The sequence below is a fragment of the Ptychodera flava genome, chromosome 2, assembly GCF_041260155.1.
Source record: "Ptychodera flava strain L36383 chromosome 2, AS_Pfla_20210202, whole genome shotgun sequence".
NCBI lineage: Eukaryota > Metazoa > Hemichordata > Enteropneusta > Ptychoderidae > Ptychodera > Ptychodera flava.
The window spans coordinates 7146658-7170185 of record NC_091929.1 but is presented as its reverse complement, the minus strand read 5'-3'; the positions used below and the strand labels follow the sequence as shown (position 1 = coordinate 7170185).

Sequence of the window (23528 nt, the reverse complement as noted above, 5' to 3'; positions counted from 1 at the left end):
TAATGATCTATAAAGTACCCCATCATAGTTTTAATCTGTATGCCGGCTCACTTTAAAAAATTGCACCCGTTACAACCCGATCCAAATCTTGACCTTGAAGGCGTTTGATATCATGTTTGAGACATCATCGTCTAACAGTTCGTTCAGAGATACCACTTGCCCTGGGCAAAACATTTTGGAGATGAACACCTATTTCGCGGTGACTTCTTCCTTTATCACCCATTTCTTGAATTTCTTGCGCTGAACGCACCAATTTAATTCATTGCCTGAAGTGCACGCGCTCTCCACCAACCAAAAAAAAAGTTTTTTTTCTTGTCTTCCAGTATTTTTTAATACCATGATGTCTCATGCATACTATGTATTAATCATTGTGAAACAAGCGTTGGCAAGTTTTCTTGTCGACAAAGTATTGTAAAGTTTAAGGGTCGGACTTCGGGAGCCTTGGAGTGAGCAGAAACCTTCGCCGCAACTGGCAAATGGGATACTGGAAAATAATATTTGAGTACTAGATACTGCACCCTGAAATATTGATTGAAAATTGAAATAGAAGCTTAATTGCATATGTCATGAAGTTGGGTTATTGTGTAATGCTAGTTGATGTTTATACAAATATTAACCAATGTTTGATTGTACCAGGTGTATAAGTAATACTTTGGCAACTTATGATTATCTTAAATACCCAAAAGCTTCTTAAGGTAAACACCTAGTAATATTTTAATCCTTTAATTAAAGTGAATTGTTACATGATTTCTTAGAAGCTGATCTGATGATCAGCTTAGATAATGCAAGCTGCTTAAAGATGTTATCGCAATCTTTTAATTATACAAATTAGAAGACAAAGAAACCAAAGAGATTCTACTAGAATGTAATGTTAATGTTTAACTTATACAGTGAGATTTGAATATTTGTATTTCTGACGAATCCATGGCAATTATTTTGTCATATGACTATGGATAGCCAATTAAACTAGCCTTTGAACATGTTAGGAGGAGTTTCTGAGTTTTGGCATTATAAATTGAGTAGTTCTGTGTGGAATTGTCAGATCTCCGTTTAGACGCAAATGCGGCGTAATAAACAAGTCTCCTTCTCAAGAAGTACTGTCTCTGCATGAGTCTGTGTTTGCTGCTGTGTGTTAAAGTTAAGTCTAAGTCCAGCCTCGGCTACAAGTCTAACAGAGATATTAGAACTCCCGACTTCTGACTTCGTTACATTGTGGAATTGTGTTTGATCATCTACCAAGCTACTCAGCACCTTAGCCCATCGAAAGCAGTTGGTTTGACAACAGAAGAGCAGGTGGAAGAGACAACTGAGAACAGCACAAAAGACACTTGGAGGAGACAGCTAGAGAAGTAAGTCAGCGTGGTTGGTAGTATTGACAGAGGTGAAGTGGACCTGCTGCATCAGACTACAGAAGCTGACAGGGCAGAGGCTCGGAGAAGTGTTGGAAGTAAGCATGATTGGTAGTGCTCAACAGAGGTAAAGTGGACCTGCTGTATCAGACTACAGAAGCTGACAGGGGAGACGTTCGGAGAAGTGTTGGAAGTCAGCGTGATTGGTAGTGCTCAACAGAGGTGAAGTGGACCTGCTGGATCAGACTACGGAAGCTGACAGGAGGACGTCTGAGAAGTGCTGAGAACAGAACCGGTGGTGAAATCAGCATAAATAGTGCTGTCGGTGACATTGTGGTGAAGCTCAGAGTCATAGAACCAGAAGCGGTGAGTGATCACATTTAGTATCAATAAGAGATTTTGACGTGTGCTTTTTCATTTATTGTTTGTGTTGTTAATTGTGGTGAGATGTACATGGCCTTAAGAAGGAGTGCGGCTAATGTTTCAGTTGACAGGGATGAAAATACAAGGGCGGAAACACAGGAAGAACAAACTAGTCCAAAACTTACAGCCGATCAATTATTTCAATTGGAATTGAAAAAATAGAGATAGCAGAAAAGCGGGCTCAGAGGGAATGGGAAAGGAAGAAAAGGCAGCACAAAGGGAACATGAAAGGCGTCTAGCAGAACGTACTGAGACAAGGTTGGTAAATTTGCCAGCCCAAGGTAAAGACAGTAATATCAAAATATAACCTCTCGACGAGAAGGATGATATTGATGTGTATTTACGTACATTTGAACAAATAGCTAGGACTAGTCTGTGGGCTGAAGATATTTTGGTGGTGAGATTGGCCCCATCCTTGACTGGGAAAGCTAGGGAGGAATACATTGCGTTATCCCCAGAGGATGCTGCAAATTATCCAAAACTGAAAGAGGCCATATATAAGCGATATGAATTGAATGCATAAGCCTATAGGCTTAAATTTAGAACACTGTATCCCATGTCCCAAGAGACATGCACAGAATGGGGAACAAAATTAAGGTCTATAAGTAATCGCTGGTTGGAAATAGAAGAAGTTAAAAGCTTAGATGATTTGAAAGGAGTTCTGCTGAAAGAACAAATTTATGCTATGCTACCTAATGATCTGTGTCTCTGGATAAAAGACAAAAAAAACAGCATCAGTTCAGGAAGTTCTTGACCTGGCTGACATTATGTTGCAAATAGAGGCTGTGCTCTCCCTGGCCTTTCGAAATCGTTAGTAAATTTACGAATTGGGTTCAAAAAATATTAGTAAGCACAAATTATGTTATTCTGAACCCACCAACTTTCAACAAGCACTTCTGGTACTCAATAGATGATTTTAAGGGGATAGAAATGATGAATGATTTCATTATAGACAAAAGAAAATGAAAAATCCCTTTTTAGTTTTTTTGACAATGAACACTCATATTTTGATACGCATTTTCAAAAGATTTATTGAATAACACAGTACATCATGGGTCATGAATGCTTGTAACATTGAAATTTCTTCCTTGTTTCAATAAAGTGTGTAATTTTGGTCAACGGCCAATGAATGTTATTCAATTACTCTATCTTTATTACACAACATAACATGTTCAAGTATATTGTGACACAAATCATAACTCCCTTTGTGTGTGTAGTCAGTGGTTGATGATTATATATATTAATTTATGAAGCGGTCATTAATATTATCAAATATTATCAGTGTTTGCACAAGTTTTAGATGCTAGAAAATCTGTCCCCTGTTTTTCATATTTGGAAAGCTCTGTTACTTTGAAAGTATGCATGTCATCCATACATGTAGGTACTAGGTGGTGCCTCTATAGCTGCAGTCATTATACCATGTTCATCTCTAAAATTCTTTTTAAACAACCACTGATCAGAACATTTGGCAGTCTGTAGTTTCGCACAAATTTTGTCTCATCTCAATCAAATTTAAGTACGCAAACTGAGACTGGTGATCCTGCTGATGTTTTCTTAGAGACAGTTATACTTTTAAAACGCCGCAGATGATCGTCATTTATTTTTTAAACTTTTTGGTCATGGGACTGTGCACAGCATTTTCTCTGGATCATAGAAAACTATCAGTATTCATTACATTTGCTGAGACAGTTTCTTGTAAAATATTTTGAAGGAAACCTATTAAAATTGGCAAGCTGACTGAAAAATTCAATTTGCAGATCGTCAAATGACAAATCTATGACATCTAAGATTTCCGGCTCGCTTCCACCTCCATGCACAGAAAAACACTTTGCAGTACATGTTCAACCATGCGCGGTCCGGACTGCAGTTCTGCTGTAGTTCGACTATCTTTCAGGCTGACTGTTCTTGATCTCTTCTTGCTCGGCGGTTTCTTTGTTTCGTATTTTTTTCATATCAGTTGCCGTTTGTATGCCCAACTATCTTTCCCAACTGGATACTATCAATCCAAAGTATTTGTAACTGCCCGCTTCCCTCGATCCGCGTCAACAGTCCATTCGGAAAGTTGACAACATGTGGGTTTTTGGGTGTCTCGAAACTACCGTAATGGGGTGCATGACACACCACTATGAGATTACAAGACCCGGGGATCTTGAAACCTTTTCGCGCATGCTCATGTTATCACAGGTCAAAGTCCAAAGCCAGCTATCACCATGTGTCGATGCGCCGATGATAGGGGCAGTGTTGCTTTTGAAAGACGAGATATGACGGTATTCCCCCGGAATTCACAATCTTGACCGAAAATTAGGCTTCAAAAATAACAAAATCGTTCGTAAATGGCCGATCGGGCATTCATTTTTTTTCGTAAATTTTCATTTTTGTTCGTAATTTACGAAAGTTACGAGCGACAGCGAGAGCACAGAGAGGGGGATCAAACTCAATTCTAAGTCTGAGACCAGTTCTTATAAACAAGGGAGAAATTCAGTAATCACAACAGTTATCCAGAACCAAAAATGAGGGAGAGGGATAATTATCAAGGTAATGGAAATTTCTTTGGTAAGTATTTTAACTGCAGGAAAACAGGGCATAAATTGGTACTGTGCCACGATAAAGCTACTAGAGCGGAAGCAAAACCTGTCTTAATGTGTAAAGATTCTAATGCCAACGTTGAGGTCCAGCTTAGCCCGTATGAAGCATTTGGTACAATAAATGGACAGAAAGTTCTAATCTTACGTGATACAGGCTGCACCCAGACAATTGTTAATCAGAAATTTGTGACCCCTGAATCTTAAACAGGTAACTCAGTTACAATCAGTGGAGTTGATGGTATTCCCAGGAAATATCAATTAGCTAAAGTTTTCTTGGAGTGTAAATACTTTTCAGGTTGGATATCTGTAGCTGTTTACTCGAAACTAGAGAGAGATATTTTGTTTGGCAATGAGATAGGCAGTGCATAGTATGACTATATATGTGCTCAACACACTAAAACATGCAAGATATCAATGAAGCTTTAATGGTTACAAGTAGTAGGCAAAAGAGACTAGATGAACAAGCTAAATTGGAAGAGCAAGACATAAAAGACACCGGGGTCAAGAGTAAACAAATTATAGATGATCAGGATGTAAATGAAGAACTTCCTTTGAATACAGATAAGCTAAGCTCAACAGCTGTCACTACCAAGACAAAACAGGGCCAAACGTCAAATAATTATACAGTCACCAATGAAATGTCAGAGATAGAAGATCACACAGATAGAGAACTAAGTTTACCCACAGATCCAAAACACTTAAGGTACTACAGGAAAGTGATAAAACCCTTGCAGGCATCAGAGATCGTGCTATGGCAGAAAACATTATTGACAAATTGCGAACAGGGTACTTTAACCGTGATGGTATTCTATACAGAAAGTGGAGCTCCCATCGGCAGAATAATAAGATTTATGAGCAAATCATTGTCCCAAAACAATGCCGTCAAGAAATTCTACGATTGGCTCATGATATTCCACTAGCAGGACATTTAGGCATCGTGAAAACAACTGATAGGATTCTCCAAAATTTCTATTGGCCAGGCATATTTTCTGATGTAACTGAATACTGTAAGTCTTGCCCTGATTGTCAGAAGACAGCTCATGCTCGCAAAGGAGATAAAGCCCCACTTAATCCACTCCCAACTATTGATGTTCCCTTTAAAAGAATATGCATGGATATTTTAGGTCCCCTCCCCGTAGTGAGGCAGGGAATCGCTATCTACTTGTCATAACTGATTATGGATATTAACTTTGGACCATATTACTGTATCATACATGAACACTGACTTTTACCATCATAAACTACAATAATATACATGAACACTGACTTACTTTAATCATCACAGTTGCAATGTTAAAAACAAAAAAAGACAAAAAAACCCCGCTTTTTCTAGAGGAAGAATGGAGATGTCATGAAGTTGGGTTATTGTGTACTGCTAGTGGATGTTTATACAAATATTAACCAATGTTTGATTGTACGAGGTGTATAAAGGGCCGTTCTGACACAGCATTTAACAACGTTGTGAACGCCGTTGTTATGGTAAACAACGATGAAAACCACGTGTGAGAACAGTTAACGACGGTGCTGCGACGGCGTCGATCTACGGCGTCGAATTTCGTCAGACCTGCAACGGCTCGCCGACGCAAATTGTGTGTCAGAACGGTTAACGACAGTGTAAACGCCCTCTCGCGACGACTTTTGTCCAAAACATTACCTCTAGCCTATCAGCTCGAGTGCACAGTACGCATAGCTGGACTCGACACGAACCATGGAAGACAACAGATCTCTCGCTCCCATGTATAAAGTGTGAAAGAGGCTGCCCACCTAACTATCCAAAATGTTTTTGTGTCGAGTTTGTGTTTGGTTCGTTTCAAAAATGTGTTCCTACATTCTTATCCGATTGTTTGTGTTAATAAAAAATGTTTGTTTCGCCTCGGATATTTGTAGGGAAGTTTGGATTAGTGTGTACGGTAATCTTTTGTTTGTGTGGGGAAAGCTATGGCGAGACGCAGCCGGACCTATGGTGTTACAAAGTTGATAGAGTGGCCTTTGACGCTAGCGTTTCGAAACCCGAGTGTGGTTTCTCATCAGTCGCAGTGTAGATTCTTTCCTTTTTTTGGTTTGTGAAAAATTATTTTAATGGGTTTTAGTGATCTTGCTCATCGAATAGCGAGGCAAGAATATCAATGTTTGGGTCTCGTTGTGAGTCCATTTATGCATTCCTGAGGCGACGATTGAACTGTTGAATCCGTCTGGATCGCATATGAAGGTGAAAATACAGGAGACACGCCGCTACAGTTGCGTCCTGGACATCCGCCATTGTTGTTTATATCCAACCTGTACTATAGACATATATTGAACGTAGAGGGCGCAAAACACCGGTGTTTTCCTCAAAACACCGGAGGAAATTCCGTGTATGGACATAAGTAGAGATTAAGGGTTAATCCACAGGTGTTTACCAATCAAAACCGTTAGTTACTGGCGGCGTTGGTTTGGCTAGTGGGGAACACAGTATAAGTGTAGGTTATCGCCCGCTTGAAACGTAAACAACGAGGCGGAGCCGAGTTGTTTTACGTTTCAAGCGGGCGATAACCTACTTATAGCCGTCGAGCTAACAGGGAACCCAGGATTAGCGTTTATCACTCCTGTCAGACAGCGCGGAATCCAAGAAACCCAGGATTAGCGTTTATCACTCGTGTCAGACAGTGCTTACGATTAAAATGTTTTGCTTTCAGGCAACCTAATTTTTCCCATCAGACCACCATGACATCAACTTATCATATCTTGCGTTTATCACTCGTGTCACACTGCTTACGATTTTAAATGTTTTGTTTTGGGGCCACGTAACTTGCCCGTCAGACCACCATGACATTGACACGTTTCAAATTAGGGAAAAAATTACCATGCATAAACCACTCATACACCTACACATGAAAAATAACAACTTTTTTGAGGTTATCATGTTATCTTCATTCTTTATTATCAATAAATCATAGAGCCTACAGTCTATGGATTAATTGCGAACAAAATACAACCATTTTCAGTAATAGAGCGCGAAGCCACTGCAGTGAACTGCAATAAAACTGCTTACACTAATTAGTTTCAGCTGTAGCCGTGGCCACTTTGGTGTTGAACAAGGCTACTTGATAAAGACCAAAAAATCTGCTTGTACAAAGGCAAAACTAGCTCTGTCTGAGGCTCGAGTTGTAAATGAGAGTTTACGATTGGCACCCTGTGTTCAAGATTAAGATACAATGTAACATTACCATGCACTGGTCCATGTACAAGTCTTTTTTATTTCAACTTCCCCAGACAAACTGTCTGCATGGGACGTACAATGTTGTCGACTTTGCCAGCTGGCTACAGCTGAAACTAATTAGTGTGAGCAGTTTTATTGCAGTTCACTGCAGTGGCTTCGCGCTCTATTACTGAAAATGGTTGTACTAATGTGTTTTCAAGCTGGTGATGACCGACTTATAGCCGTCAAGCTAACATGCAATTGAGTCTCTGACAGTCAATGAGTCAAGAAATCCTTTTGAAACTCATATATCATCAATCATCTAACTCTGAAAAATCAAAGTTTAGGTCAAAATTTACATCCGAATCTGTTGATAATATCACGTCCATGTACTGGAAGTTCTTATGACGGTAGTATGAATCGCGAGGTTTCTTGAACTTCTTCGAGTAGTTTGCACTACATGTACGCACAGTAAGGCTGCTTGGCGTAACAGTAGCGCTTCCTGCGCTTAGGTAGTTGAGACAGCCGGGAGCATACGGTTCACCTTCTTTGTTTCTTACCTCCATTACAAAGTGGCCCAGGAACACATCTAAATCATCAACGCCAAACTCTGCCAGATTGTCTGCGATTGGAATTTGTAGCTGCTTCCCCAAAACCTGTGTAGCATTTCTCGACTCGGCCCACTGATTCCACACGCGGACACTCCAGCTTGTGGTTCTTCTGGTATTTTGCGGCACTCTTCCACGCACTTTTTCCTTAATATCGTCTTCAGACATGACATGGAAGCGATTACGTGCTGCAGCCATCGTGGTCTTCAAATTAGTTTTCTTTGGAGGCAAACCTTTGAGATGTTACTCGCTACACAATAAGGAGCTTGAATGAAAATCACGTGTTCATCTTGCGTTTTTCTAACACCCTTACTGTCGGCGACGCACATCCTAGCACTAATTTATATAATCTCAATTGATATTAGGTCGTGTGTATTATTTCAGGTCGTCTTTCCCATTAACACCTCTGTGGTTTTGTTTCAGTACTTAATCATTTATCACCCGCTTCCAAGTTTTCTTTCAGTAGTTAATCACTTATCACCCGCTCGCAAAAACCCAACCACACCTGATAAGTCGTCCTGAGCAACAATTTTAATCCTCAAACACATCAACTGCTGGGTAAACATTTTGACAGATTCAGGCTATAAGTAATACTTTGGCAACTTATGATTATCTTAAATACCCAAAAGCTTCTTAAGGTAAACACCTAGTGATATTTTAATCCTTTAATTAAGGTGCATTGTTCATGATTTCTTAGAAGCTGATCTGATGATCAGCTTAGATAATTGCAAGCTGCTTAAAGATGTTATCGCAATCTTTTAATTATACAAATAAGAAGAAACCAAGAGATTCTACTAGAATGTAATGTTAATGTTTAACTTATACAGTGAGATTTGAATATTTTGTATCTCTGACGAATCCATGGCAATTTTTTGTCATATGGATAGCCAATTAAACTAGCTATTGAACTTATTAGGTGGAGCTTCTGTGTTTTGGCATTATAAATTGAGTAGTTTTCTGTGGAATTGTTAGATCTTGGTTTAGACGCAAGTGCGGCGTAATAAACAAGTCTCCTTCTCAAGAAGTACTGTCTCTGCATGAGTCTGTGTTTGCTGCTGTATGTTAAAGTTCGTCCAAGTCCAGCCTGAGCTACAAGTCCTACAGAGTTAGTAGAAGTCCCGACTTCTGACTTCGTAACAGCATAGAATACATTTGTCGGCTACCGAAAAAGGATACCGTGTTTATAGTCATGACAATCACCCGCCCTTTTGTCCCTCCCACAAAGCTACCCAATTAGCGCGCCAATGTATTCAGTCTCTCACAACAAACGGCCACCCCTAAAAATAATGGTACAGTCCACCAGGCACTTCCGTGGCAGCATACTTGAACAGATCCTCTAGGACTTGATCTAACCTTCTCTGACTGGCAACGCGTATTTTGTCGGAGAAGTTGCAGCTCTTTGTTTATTCAAAGATCACTCCTATCTGTGGTTTAATTTGACTGGATTCACGATTGGTAAGTGTCTGTCACTTTCCACTGTCGCCCCTTGGTACCTCAGTGATGCATTTGTCACGTAAACTATCAATTGAATAATACAAATAAACTCCCTAAGTTGCTGTGAATAATGACAATCGACCAATCAGATATAACCTTGCAAACACGCTGCAAGTCAGCCGAAACTATGACGCCGAAAAAGTTGTGCTTTAATCGGCCACGAAGCTCATGTAAACCATCTGTGCACTTTGTCAGGTTAGCATTATAGTAGGATGCCCCATTGCATGAAGATCGTGAGAGGAAAGGCCCAAAAGGGCGAACATTCTATTTAACCAAAAATAGCTCAACAGTTAGGGCCGTTGTTCTTCATGCAATGTTTTACTGGAAATCGAAAAATGTCGAGCTCTTCTTGGGTGAACTTTGGATGTATGAGCAAAAAGCATAAAATCTTTGTATGTGTCTGACGTTTTCAATATTTTGTGAAAGAATAAACCATACGTATTAATTGCTTGGCAGAGAAAGTATTGAACAAGATGGCATTTAGCATGACGTTTAGCTAAAAACTTTGAAATTTTAGGGGCTTAATTATTTGGCTAACGTAATGTTTTCTCCTTTCGTTTGATTTTAAGGCACTTTGTTCAACTTGGGTACAAGTCTGGAAAATTGCTGAACATAATGGAGCCAAAGTGTAGCATATTAGCGTTGGCAATTACTTTGGTGACATGTGGTATGGCTTCAGGGAACGTTGCTCGCCGGTGTGAGCCGGTAACAATACCGCTGTGCCGAGGATTGTCTTACAACTCAACGCTGTATCCGAATCTGCTGAATCACCTTTCTCAAGATGACGCGGGACTAGAAGTACACCAGTTCTTCCCTCTAGTCAAAGTGCAATGCTCGCCTCATCTCAAGTGGTTTCTCTGCCAACTGTACGCTCCACAGTGTACAGCAACTTTCGAACATCTTCTACCGTGTCGTTCGCTGTGCATGGCGGCATCGGATGGTTGCCGAACACTTATGGAAAGATTCGGTTTCCAATGGCCAGAATCCTTGAATTGCCAACAGTACCCGACTGAAGGGCCGTGCATTGCTCCTAACATCCAAGATTCAGAAAAACAGAACAAACGAGCCAGAGACCAATGACGTCACTCGAGCCGCGCAAACAGCCTCAATGCATACCATACAGCATCTTACAATGGGGAGACCGCAGGAGTCATTGGCCGCCTCGTCAACCCCGGGCAATGACGTCACCAAACAAAGCTGCAACTGTCAATGCGAGTGCAAAGCAGTTCCATGATTGTTTGGGAGGAAACGAGTGTACGTTGGATTCGGAGATAAAACCAAAATAGCTAGAATAATGACAGTTATTTCTCAATTATTTTACAATTAATTATAACTTCATCATAAACTCAATTTCCGTATAGTTACCAATTAATTTTCCCCTATTATTTCAGAAATAAGTATTATCACGCTGTTGGTGATTTTGATCACCACCATTTTAAAATTTTGCATGAATTAAAATAAGATGGTATAAAATGCATATTTTAAAAGAAATGATAAGCAGAAGATATTTCACATTTCTGGAAAAAATACCTTAAAGTCTCTTCAAAATAGATAGATATGAAAAGACTGTCTGACGAATACAGGGTAAATTCTGAGGTATGTTAAAATTCAACACTGCCCAAGGGGTAAAATAAAACGTCGTAAAATAGATGAAAACATCGTACTAGTGCGAATTAAAATAGAAAATAGCCTGATTTTCACTATTATAACCGGGAAATTGTGGTAAAAATTGGGACTGAAAACACTAGAACGGGAAGCAAATCACTATTTCTCCCATTCTGCTGTTTTACTATCTTTTTAGCCCAATTTTTCGATTTTTAATATTACAAATCGCGTTTGTTTTCACTATCCTAAAGGTATCTTTGTGTTTATTTAGGCAAAAAAGGAAATTATGCTGTTCCGATAACATGGTTTTCAAAAATAGGGTAGGTAGGTCGGCAGGTTTTCTTTGTCAAAATTAGTTTTATCAGGGGTTCAGGGCGGTCAAACACTGGCCACAACATTTCCAGAAAAAGGATATGACGTTTAACTGCTAAATATCTTTCACTGCCATATCCACGTGTCTTAAATATGTTTAGCAAGTTTCATCAACTTTGGTCAAGTCTTTTCAGACATTTCCTTAATTAAGTCTCGGTTACCCAAACTGTACTGCGGAACTCTCATCTGCCCACGATGGATGGCAGCCCCGTAGTGCAGTCTGGGTAACTACCAGTTATTTCAAATAAAGCCTCAGTTCACACGAATGTTGTTGCGAGCAAGCTTAAGATCTGTACCAAGAGAAATAACGAATTTGCTGCCTCTACTTGGGTAATATAGTTTCAACTATTAAAGGTAATAAAATACACAAATTAAAAATCAGTTGACAAAAACTGCTTAATGGTTTTCATTTCTGTCGTCTATTTGTATCATCAACATGGGTCACAAGTTTGATCAATGTTACCCGAGTCCTTCCAGAAATCTGATTGTGAAAGTTTGTGAAATATGTAAATAAGCCATATCACTGAAATTAAACCGTTAAACAACCTTAAAAGCTGCCTCGTGTTTGTTGATCACTTTCCGTTGAAAGATTTATCACATATGATGCGATTATTTGAGAATATCTGATTCAGGGCTCCCATAGGGAGCTAAGCCGAGCATGTGAACACCCCACATGAGTATAAAAAAACATTGGGCTGAGCATGAAAACGCCCTACATGAGCCAAAAAGACATTAGGCTGAGCGTGAAAACACCATACCGTTATTGATCCAAATCTTGACCTTTAAGGCGTTTGATATCATGTTTGAGACATCACCGTCTAACAGTTCGTTCAGAGATACTACTTGCCCTGGGCAAAACATTTGGAGATGAACACCTATTTCGCGGTGACTTCTTCCTTTATCACCATTTCTTGAATTTCTTGCGCTGAACACACCAATTTAAATTCATTGCCTGAAGTGCACGCGCTCTCTACCAAGCAAAAAAAAAGTTTTTTTCTTGTCTTCCAGTATGTGAGACGATGTTAGGGACTGGTCATAGTTTGTTCAACCTCGGGCGCGGCGTAGGTGTGTAGTACACACACTCCAGCGTTTGCAGAAGCCGTCTGAGATAGCGTTCTACATTTGCAAACAGTCACTCGTGGTCTATTCTGCTCTAGAACTATTCGCCCAATAGACGTGTGTACATAAGCGAGATGTTCTCGTTTATGTACACATGTCTATGGGGCGAATAGTTCCAGAGCTGAATAGACCACGAATGACTGTGATTTGCACTATAAATCGGAAGATTGACATTGCACTAAAACGGTCACTACTCTGACAATTTGTAGCTGTGGAAACGCAGCTATTCTTGGCGGGGTAGCGTGGCCGCTACGCGGGTCATCAAAAGGCGGGGTTGACCTTTTGATGACCTGCATAGCCACGCACCCTACCCGCCAACAGATAGCTGCGTTTCCACAGCTAGACAATTTGATGTCCCGGTGAAGAATGTAAGATGTATAATAATAAGGTTATCACGAAAATACCGCAAACGATGCACTAGGACATTGGCGCCGTGCATCACCCTCAGCTTCGCACCGAGCGATACGCTGCGCCAATGTCCTCGTGCATCCTTTGCGGTATTTTCGTAATAACCTCATATTAGTGAAGTTACGCGTCCGAAGGGCGCGCCGAAAAATGAAACTGAATGATGAAATTCATGGCTAGCACGATGCATTTGATGCATTTTAGGCAAGTATGAGCCCGTGTCAAAACTTAAAAACACACTGACCCCCTAATTGGGCATGCGCATTTCAAAATAGGTGACACAATCACCATAGTGAAAAACAGGGTGACCCCCATGAATCCACCGGCCTCCAAGGCCGAAGAAACTGACCAGTCCCTCATTCCCGCTAATTTTTAAAAGTATCTTATGCCAATTATCGTAACCAAGCCCCGCCCCAGTACATTTGGTCACACTGAGATAAATGTTGCACCTTAATTCCAATTCGATACAGTTATTTCCGCCATAGTATGAAAAGATACTGAGCCACGCCCCAAATGAAATGGGAAAATCGGACATTTGGTATATTGGAAATTGAAAAAACGGAAATACGTATTGTGGGAAATAGAGTTTGTCAGAGGGAAATTTGAATGGCCGTAAAGTGCCATCCTCACAGCAGTATACACCTGTTTCCTATTTTTCAATCTCAGCCCAAAGATTTTAAATTTAGAAATAGGCCTAAAAGTTAATAATCAAGATGATAAAACCATTTGAAAATTGAAAATTAGCTCCATTTCGATTTTCTTTTTTGAAAATGCAAATTGGTTTATTGGTTGGCCGAATTGTGCCACGGATTCTCATAGCTGCCGCACGATTTCCGTTTGCACAGTTATTAATAAAATGCATGTTTCAACATTAAAGTTACAGACAAGTGATTTTAAAAGACGTCGTGCGTCTGTGTGCGGAAACAGACTACGGGGACTCAAGCCGAGCCGAATTGTGCCACACTCGGAACGGGTCAGCAACGCGTAGCCAAACGATTTTTGCACATGCGCCAATGTAGATTCTATAGATGCGCGTTCACATTTACGTAAAACGTATATTATTATTAAAGTTTATTTCAGACAATGTGTCCATATCAGCATTACACAAACAAAAGAAAAATTAAACTGAAATTATCAGAAACAAAGAAAAAACTCAGAAAGAAGAAACAGAGAGAATGAGAAACACTTGCGAAAGAAAGACTTAAATTGTGTACAACTGTTTCCTCCGGAGACGGAAAATCTTACTTTGGCAATTCCAGTCTGAATTACATATGACAGAAATCAATGCGTTTGAAGATCTATCAATTCTGCATTTACAGTTGTAAATACTTTGTCGGATAACTTCCCCCAGAGACATAATATTGTTAGACACAAACATATTTGAAGCACTGCTACCAGGAGATATCTCACGTACGTCAATTCTGAATTTGACTTTGATTTTAAAAATGTCACACTTCATCTGCAAAAGAGAAGTGCAAAGTCTCTAAATTAGTCTTTCTGAAGACTTTCTAACTCCTTTGTTACTATATTTGAATTACACATATATAGGTTTATAAAACATTTATTTTGATTTTTTTGATAAAAGTCTATCTCATTTTACTAGCATGAACACCTAAGGAAATTCAAAAAGTAACGGTTTACTACAGGAATTCGAATCGATGGGTTGTGCCTTAATTGTATTGACCACAATTTAACGACAGGCTTGATTAAAGTTATCATTATAAGTTAATTTGTGAAACATGTACATTCAATACACTTTTTGCCAAAATCCCAAATATAAGTACACAAACAGATTTCAACACTGAATCAAGGCTTCTTATGTCGTAAAATAAAGTAAAAAAGAAAATTCTTTCATATTTATATTGACACCGACAAAAGACGTTAGAACAAGTGTTAAAATTTATATCAGTTTTAGCCAACAAAGGGCTTGCCCCTTGGTGTTATGATTAGAAATTGTATTTCTATCTGAAGATTCAACGTCGACGTTTACTTGGTCAATAAAAGTATTGATTTAGGATTCCTTAAAACAGAATAGAATAGAAATAATTGTACTTGCCATATACATTAGTAGGACCACTACGCGTTGCGTAAATATTAAATTCAAACACTCAGTTTACCTTCTGGTGAAAACAGTTCTTACACATTTTGTCATACCCTTAAGGTAGAGCTTTTCTGTTTAATCTGTCAAAAATAGGATACAAATAGGAAAGTTTACCAAAACTGGTAATTTTTGCATCTAGGCATCTAGTTATTGACACAGGGGGCGCTTTTCTAAAAGTGAACACTGGCAGTCTTCAAATTGAAACCTAACATTCTCGGCGTGTATCCTCCTTCACATGCACGACAGATTTCTCTATTTTTCTTTTTTAAAGCGTGATGGTAACGATATCTTGTATCAATAATGAGGTGGAGAATAATACTCATTGGCTAATGGCAGTGATATACTTTATTAGTGGCGAGTTTACGTGTCAAATGGCGGCGTCCGTGAATTTAGTTTTGGCATTCCGGTGACTCGAATAGTGTATGGATCTTGATCATGCGTAGTAAGTCGCTGGCGCGACTATTAACAATATGTGTAAATCAATACTGTTAATTCCAGCCCTAACTACTGGCGATAAAGTGCCATCCTTTTTAGAAGAGGTGCATGCGATTGTAGTTTTTTCCCAAAACCAAACCTCTGAACTATTTCGAATTATGGTATTCGTAGTTATGTAACAAACAACAAAATATGCAAAAGTGTATCATTTCAACTCAAAACAATGTGAACTTTCAGTTAATTGTCGTGGTCGTTTTTGTTAGTAGCTTCAGTTAGTAACTGGTTTCTAGCTGAGCACTGACATCAAAAGTCCCCCTTTACCTGTTTGGGCCCTTGAATGAACTCATTACAATTATAGACAGATAAAGCTTCGAATCTTTCTTTCGACAGGGAGAAGCCGATGACGAATGCACTACAGAAACATGCCACTGTCTAGTCCAGAATGACCCGGACTTCCAGCTATCATGTAGATGTTGATCTTGACTCAAAAACAACAACCATCATGCCTGAGGACGACTTCAACTGCTCTTTAAAAGTAACTGTTTACAACAGTGCAATGAAACACAGTGACATGAATGTGCTTATGGTGAGGAAATATTTTTTTTCATTCTACGGAACCAGTGTCTCTCATGTGTACTCCGCTGAGATTACATTCATTCATTCTCCTTAGAAGAGATTCTGTGCTACAATATTCGTCATTTTAGCTATCTTCATATTGTTTGATTAATATGATGCGAATGCTAAACCAGGACTTGTTTCTTTTGATTCAAATATATGTGCCGTACTTCCCCTAATGTATAAAAAAGACATTTTCCTGAATTGCAGTCTGATGGTAGCCGAGGAGTCGGTGAAAATGAAAACCAGCATGATGGAGCGTGTTACGGTCAAAATCAACATCCCCTTATTTGGCCATAGTTCAAATTCAAAGTCATGAGTCACCATCAACTTCCGTCCTTAAATGTTTATCTTTTGTATTACGCACTGCGCACATGCAGCCATTCTAAGCGTGCTTTTAGACACTTTAAGTAGACCTTCAGAGAGTGGACATGTCTCTGAAAGTGACCGGCTACAGTTCTCGCCAAGATTGCTTGTAAAGACCATTTTGATGAAACAGCTTTGAACCTGTTGATGCGATAGTCTTATACAACCCTACACAAAATCGGTAAGCAATTCAGTTGTTTCTTTTGTGACTTTAAAGCAGACATTCTTGAAGGAACATTGAATAGCCTTATTCCATTGTGAGACTCTAAGAGCACGTGTGCCTAACAAAAGGCCAAGGACATTGAAGTATGTGAACAATGAATGCTATGATGGACATATTCAACGACTCTGATTACGTTTATAGTACAACCTTTTGAGACCTTTTAGTTGAAGTAGATTTTAGTGATTGTATTCTTATGCATCTTTGAGTTAGTGATTGTTTCAAAGCAGCGTATTGTCATTAAGTCAGGGCTGCTTTTATGCAAATGAGATTTTGTCAACGAAAGTAAACGTCCAGTCATCGTTAGAGGGCGTTTACTGAGGTGGGTCACGTGACCACCCCACCTATTATGACCTTTGACCCTGAGTCATCTTAGAGGGAGTATTACTTCCTGTTAGTTACTTCCTGTTAGTTACTTCCTGTTTCTAATTTCCTGTGTCATAGAGTGTATTTACTTCCTGGTCAAAGAGAGTATTTACTTCCTGTGTCATAGTGTGAACGTAGCTTAGTTCTCACTTCCTGTATCCTTTTGTTTTGATTTGTTTTCAGTTAATCGTTCCCAAACGTTCTCAACGTTTGTAGTACAACATTCTACTCAGAGAATTTGTTGTTCTCAGTCTGGAAGACATGCCTATATTCGAATAAACCATGTGAAACTTAGATCGGATATTTGCTTCGTCTTATTTAAGAGGGAACGCATTACGGAATATCAGTTGTAGACGACTATTGCATAGTAGTTGCAGACAAATAATTTTGAGTCTTAAGGAATTTGTTTGCGCGCTACATTTCTCATTAACGATTTTGTATCGGACTTGTGATATTCACCTAAGTCAAACCATGGAAGACGAAGAAAAGAAATCAAGAACTTCGTCACCGGAAAAGGAATTGCAAGAACCCAGGCGTAGCGGCCGAGACAGAACACTGTCCGAAAAAGGACTTAAATATGAGTTATCTACTAAAGGTGGCTTCTTAGAGAAAACAGCGAGTGCACTAACCCAAAAGTCCACGAAAATACAAGACCTCATCGCTGATAAGGCAGACCTATTCACAGTCAAACTGAAGTTTGAAGTGTGGAAGGAGCTGCATCAAGTCTTTGCAGACACGTGCGATGAATACGAAAGTTTACTCCCAAAGGATCAGGTGCCAGACAAACGCCTACGTTGGCTGGCCGATGTCGAAGACGTTTTTGGGACCTTCTTTAAAGACACCACTGCATGGGTGAGCAAACAGGAAGCGAACCCAACACCAATTGTGAACCCCACACCAATTCATCCACAAGAGGATGTAGGACCAGAAGATAGTGTCTCTCAAGTCGGCACACCGAAGCCGTCTGTAGTTGGCAGCCAGAGTGGGGTCAGCCATCATACGAGCCACAGTGCACTCTCAGCCACCAAACTAGCAGATGAAAGGGAAAAGGCTGAACTGTTGGCAAGGTCAGCTAAGCTCAAGAAGAAGCAAGAGATTGAGCGTGCTAAGTATAAGCTTCAACTCCAAGAACACGGGAGAGGCAAGAAATGGAGCGGGCCATGGCAAGACACGAGCTTCAACTCAAGGAGGAGCAACATGAACTTGACACAAAGATTGCCGTAGCCGACGCCAGAGCTAGATCTCTGAATAAGTTTTTTGGCGACGAATTCGAGGACGATATCGCCATCAATATTAAGACTGAACCACTGGAGGACGAATCCATTGTGTCCAGAACAAAACCACGAAAGACCACAACACCAGTACGAGTGTATAAGAAGGAAACTCCTACAATAAAAAGGGAGAATGACAGTGAGGCGGATGATTTAGAAGAAGAAGTCAGTGTAGCAGCTTCCAGAATTTCCATCAGAAGCAGTAGCAGTAACATGAGTAAGACGACACGTGACTCTGCACAGTGGGCCATGATCAGAGCAATAAAGAAAATGTCCACAGTGATAAAGAAGTTTGACGGTAACATCATGGAGTACAGATCATTCATAGATGAGTTTGAGACCAAACTTGTACCGACTGCCGAAGATGATAAAGATACACTCACTCTGCTGAGACAGTTCACGGAAGGCACAGCCCATGAAATAGTTCAAGGGTATGCGGGTATAGATGCAAGTGAAGCATATCAAGGTGCCATGGAGGAGCTGGAAGAGCGCTATGGTGATCCACACAAGATAGCCAACGCCTACCTGAGGAAGGTTTTGGACTGGCCTCCAATCAAGCCAGACAACGTTGCCTCGTTAGACAAGTTCGCCATCTTCTTGAATCGATGTAAGACAGCAACCCGATGCGTTGATGGCCTAGAAATACTAGAACATTCAGAAAATATGAAACGGATCGTCAAGAAGCTTCCTTACTTTATTCAAGATTCTTGGAGTAAACGCACAGCGAAGATACGCAAAGCCAAGAAAAGAGTAAGATTTGAAGACCTCGTCGATCTGGTGAAGTCCGAAGCAAGCAGACTGTCATGCCCGGACTACAGTAGACAAGCAATGGCTAGCCTCGACAATCCAGTGAAAAAGAAGAGAGGTACAGACAAAGTTGAACAATCTTTCGCCACTAGCGTTACAAGCGCAGACAAGAAGACGAACCAAGGGAGCAAGAAGAGCAACACTTCAACCTCCAAACCAAACAAGGCTCAACAGAAACCATGCCTGCACTGCCAAGATAACAATCATTCTTTCGACAGTTGCGAACAATTGATTGCAGCCAGTCAAGAAGATACTGTTAACTTTCTGAGAAACCAAGGTGTATGTTTTGGCTGTCTGAAACCTGGTCACCGGAGTAGGCAATGCAAGCAGAAAGCTAAATACTCCAAATGCCAAGGAAAACATCCAACAGTGCTACATCAGGATCGTCGACCGACAACTGATAAAGATGAGGATTCAAAGAGACCAGTACAGACGGAGAGTGTCGCAGTACACTGCACCACGGCAGAGGTGGACCAAGTACAGTCCTTTATGGGGACCGGTGGTCAAGACGATGACACCGGTGGTGATGATGATAACTGCAAGGTCCTGCTGACTATTATCCCTGTCAAGGTGAAGTTGAAAGGCTCAAATAGAATGGTACAGACTTATGCCTTTCTGGACACAGGTAGTGTCATATCATTCTGCACAGAAGCGTTACAGAGAAAACTTGGAGCCACAGGCAGAAAGACAAAGCTGACGGTAAATACAGTGAATGGCTTAGGCAGCCACACCTGCGACAAAGTCACTGGCATAGAAGTTTACAACCTAGACCGTTCAGAGCCACAAGTAGAGCTGAAAACAGTATACACTAAACCAGAGATAGGCGTCTCTGAAGACTACTTTCCCCGTCAAGAGGATCTCATGAGATGGCCGCATTTGAAGAATATAAGGCTTCCAAGAATAGATGCCGAAATAGGACTGATGATAGGTACCGGAGAAACAGCAGTATTTACCCCTCTGGAAACAATACGTGGTCCGGACTCAACCCCTCACGCATGCAGAACACGCGTAGGATGGATCCCCTGGCACGTAGTCAGATTGAACGAACAAGGGCAACATCCTCCCAGCTACAGAACAGAAGTTGTGGCCGTAGAGGATATGGAAGAATTGGATAAACTAGACAGGTTAGTGCGACATTCCATTGACCTTGATTTTCCTGAGCGCATGATAGATGACAAAAGGGAGCACTCCCAAGAAGACAAGAAGTTCATGCAGAAAGTAAAGGAAACCATTGAGCTAGCAGACGGACACTACAAAATGGGACTTCCATTCAAAAATGAAAGAGTTCGACTGCCGGACAATCAGCACTATGCCTTACAACGATTTAAAGGCCTTGAAAGAAAGTTGAGAAACAACCCAAAGTTCCATGCCGACTACCAGAAGTTCATGGCAGACATAATTGAGAAGGGATACGCAATACAAGTCCCTAACGACGAGTTAGATCGAGACGACGGAAAGGTATGGTATATACCCCACCATGGAGTATATCATCCGAAGAAACCAAGAGAAGATCCGCGTTGTCTTTGACTGTTCAGCAAAGTTCCAAGGTGTGTCGTTGAACAACCTATTACTACAAGGGCCGGATCTGACGAATAATCTACTAGGAGTGTTATTACGATTTCGACAGGAACCAATCGCTTTAATGGCAGACATAGAGGCTATGTTCCACCAGGTAAAGGTTAGAGAAGAGGACAGTGACTGTCTACGCTTCTATTGGTGGCCAGATGGAAACATAGAAAGCCCTCCAAGAGTCTATAAAATGATGGTTCACCTGTTCGGTGCAGTATCATCCCCGAGCTGCGCGAACACAGCACTACACAAGATGGCCGACGACAACAGCCACCTATTCAACAAGGAAGTTGTCAAAACAATAAAGAGAGACTTCTACGTAGATGATTGCCTCAAGTCGGTAGAAAATGCAAAGAAGGCAATCAAGTTGACACAAGATCTGACTGCTGCTTGCAAGAAGGGCGGTTTCCGTCTAACAAAGTGGGTGAGCAACAGCCGTGAAGTATTGGAGACTATACCAAAAGAAGAAAGAGCTAAGGAAATCAAAGACCTGAAGCTGGAATACGACTGCCTACCAGTAGAGCGTGCCCTAGGTACTTCATGGTCGGTCGAGTCAGACACCATAGGATTCCAGATCAACATTGAAAGCCGGCCTCCAACGAGAAGAGGCATACTATCAATTATCAGCTCAGTATACGATCCCATTGGACTTGCAGCTCCATTCATCCTACCTGCAAGAATACTACTTCAAGACTTGTGTCGTAGAGGTATTGGCTGGGATGCAAAGATCAAAGAAGACGATCGGAAGAAAGGAAGTGGCTAAGATGGCTATCAGATCTTCCAAAACTAGAAAACGTATCAACTCAGAGGTGCTACAAACCAGCAGACTTTGGCGAAGTCAAGGTACGTGAGATACATCACTTTTCTGACGCCAGTGAATATGGATACGGTGTCGCATCGTATATTAGACTCATAAATGAAAACGGAAGAATTCACTGCGCCTTCCTTATGGGAAAAGCAAGGGTTGCACCACTGAAGAAAATTACCATCCCACGCCTGGAGCTGACAGCAGCTACAGTGGCCGTGAGAATGAACAGAATGTTGGAGGAAGAACTCGACATTAAGAACGACAAGGTATACTTCTGGACAGACAGCACATCAGTGATTAAGTACTGCGCCAATGAAACATCCCGATTCCACACCTTCGTAGCCAACCGGATCAACATTATACGTGAAGGTTCGGATAGTAAACAGTGGAAGTACGTCGACACAAAATCCAACCCAGCAGACGACGCATCTAGGGGACTAACGGTAGACAAGTTCCTGCAAAACAAAAGATGGCTGCGCGGACCAGATTTCCTGTGGAAACGAGAAAGCGAATGGCCTACACAACAGGACATCTCAAGAGCGCTATGTAATAAAGACCCAGAAGTCAAGCGGGAAGCATCCGTGTACAGCACCGTACTAGTAGAGCAAGAGTTTGGGGTAGAGAAGATCTTACTACGCTACTCCAGCATGATGAAACTAAAGAAAATAGTCGGATGGTTCCTGTTAGCAAAGAAAAACCTTCAAGATAAATGCCGCAAAAGAAAGGAAGGCGATGAAGACACCAACGCAGATACTAGCCAGAAGAGTTGTGAAACAACAATCCCACCTGTTTCATTAGAGAATCTGCAAAGGGCAGAAGATGCAATCATGAAGTATGTGCAGCGAAAGCACTTTCCAGATGAAATGGCACTCCTTCAACGAAAGAAGCAAGTCAGGAGATACAGCCCATTATATAAGCTGGACCCAATTTTGGATAAAGGAATAATACGAGTTGGCGGACGCCTGGAACGTGCCTCAGTGTCACCAGACAGCAAGCACCCGATAGTGCTGCCTAAAGACTCACCAGTGTCAACAATCATACTCCAAGAAACCCACAAAGAAGTCGGACATCTTGGAAGGAACTCGATGCTGGCGAAGCTAAGAGAGAAATATTGGATTCTACGGGCGCCTACAGCAATCCGCAACCTCGTAACCAAATGTGTCATCTGTAGAAAATATAGAGCAAAAGTTTGTGAGCAGAAGATGTCAGACCTACCTAAGGACCGCATCACCCCCGAAGAGCCACCATTCACTCGCACAGGTGTAGATTACTTCGGACCAATGGAAGTCAAACGTGGCCGTGTCACAGAGAAGAGGTATGGAGCAATCTTCACATGTATGGCGACTCGTGCGGTACACTTAGAAGTAGCCTGCTCATTAGATACAGATTCGTGCATCAACGCCATCAGAAGATTTATAGCACGAAGAGGACAAGTTAGGTCCATCAGATCGGACAACGGGACTAACTTCGTCGCAGCCGACAAAGAGCTGAAGGAGAGTATCAAGAGATGGAACCAAGAGAAGATAGCTGAGATGCTCCACCAACAAGACATCAAATGGGAATTTAACCCCCCAGCAGGTTCCCACTTTTGAGGAGTATGGGAGCGTCACATCAGAACCATAAGGAAAATCATCTTTTCCTTGCTCAAAGAACAACCACTTCGCATGTCAGATGAAGCACTCCGAACGCTGTTCTGCGAAGTGGAAGCCATAATTAACAGCCGACCGATCACCAGGCTGTCAGAAGATCCGAACGATCTAGAGGCATTAACACCCACCACCTGTTAATGCTGAAACCAAAACAGGCCCTGCCACCCGGCTTGTTTCAGAAGA

The 23528-nt window shown here is 41.0% G+C and overlaps 2 protein-coding genes and 1 pseudogene across 2 annotated transcripts; all 3 read left to right on the top strand.

Moving 5' to 3' along the window:
• Positions 1-1284: 1284 nt before the first annotated feature.
• LOC139152428 (frizzled-1-like) lies at positions 1285-11995 on the top strand (annotated as a pseudogene).
• An 8966-nt stretch (positions 11996-20961) lies between these two features.
• On the top strand, positions 20962-21651 carry LOC139124139 (uncharacterized). Its single transcript, XM_070690282.1, has one exon. The coding sequence runs from the start codon at positions 20962-20964 to the stop codon at positions 21649-21651; it is 690 nt and encodes a 229-aa protein (XP_070546383.1).
• A 185-nt stretch (positions 21652-21836) lies between these two features.
• Positions 21837-23288, top strand: LOC139124127 (uncharacterized). Its single transcript, XM_070690273.1, has one exon. The coding sequence runs from the start codon at positions 21837-21839 to the stop codon at positions 23286-23288; it is 1452 nt and encodes a 483-aa protein (XP_070546374.1).
• The last annotated feature ends 240 nt before the right edge of the window (positions 23289-23528 follow it).

Coding starts and splice junctions, on each gene's coding strand:
- LOC139124139 (XM_070690282.1), top strand. CDS start 20,962: ATGGCAGACATAGAGGCTATGTTCCACCAGGTAAAGGTTAGAGAAGAG.
- LOC139124127 (XM_070690273.1), top strand. CDS start 21,837: ATGGGAAAAGCAAGGGTTGCACCACTGAAGAAAATTACCATCCCACGC.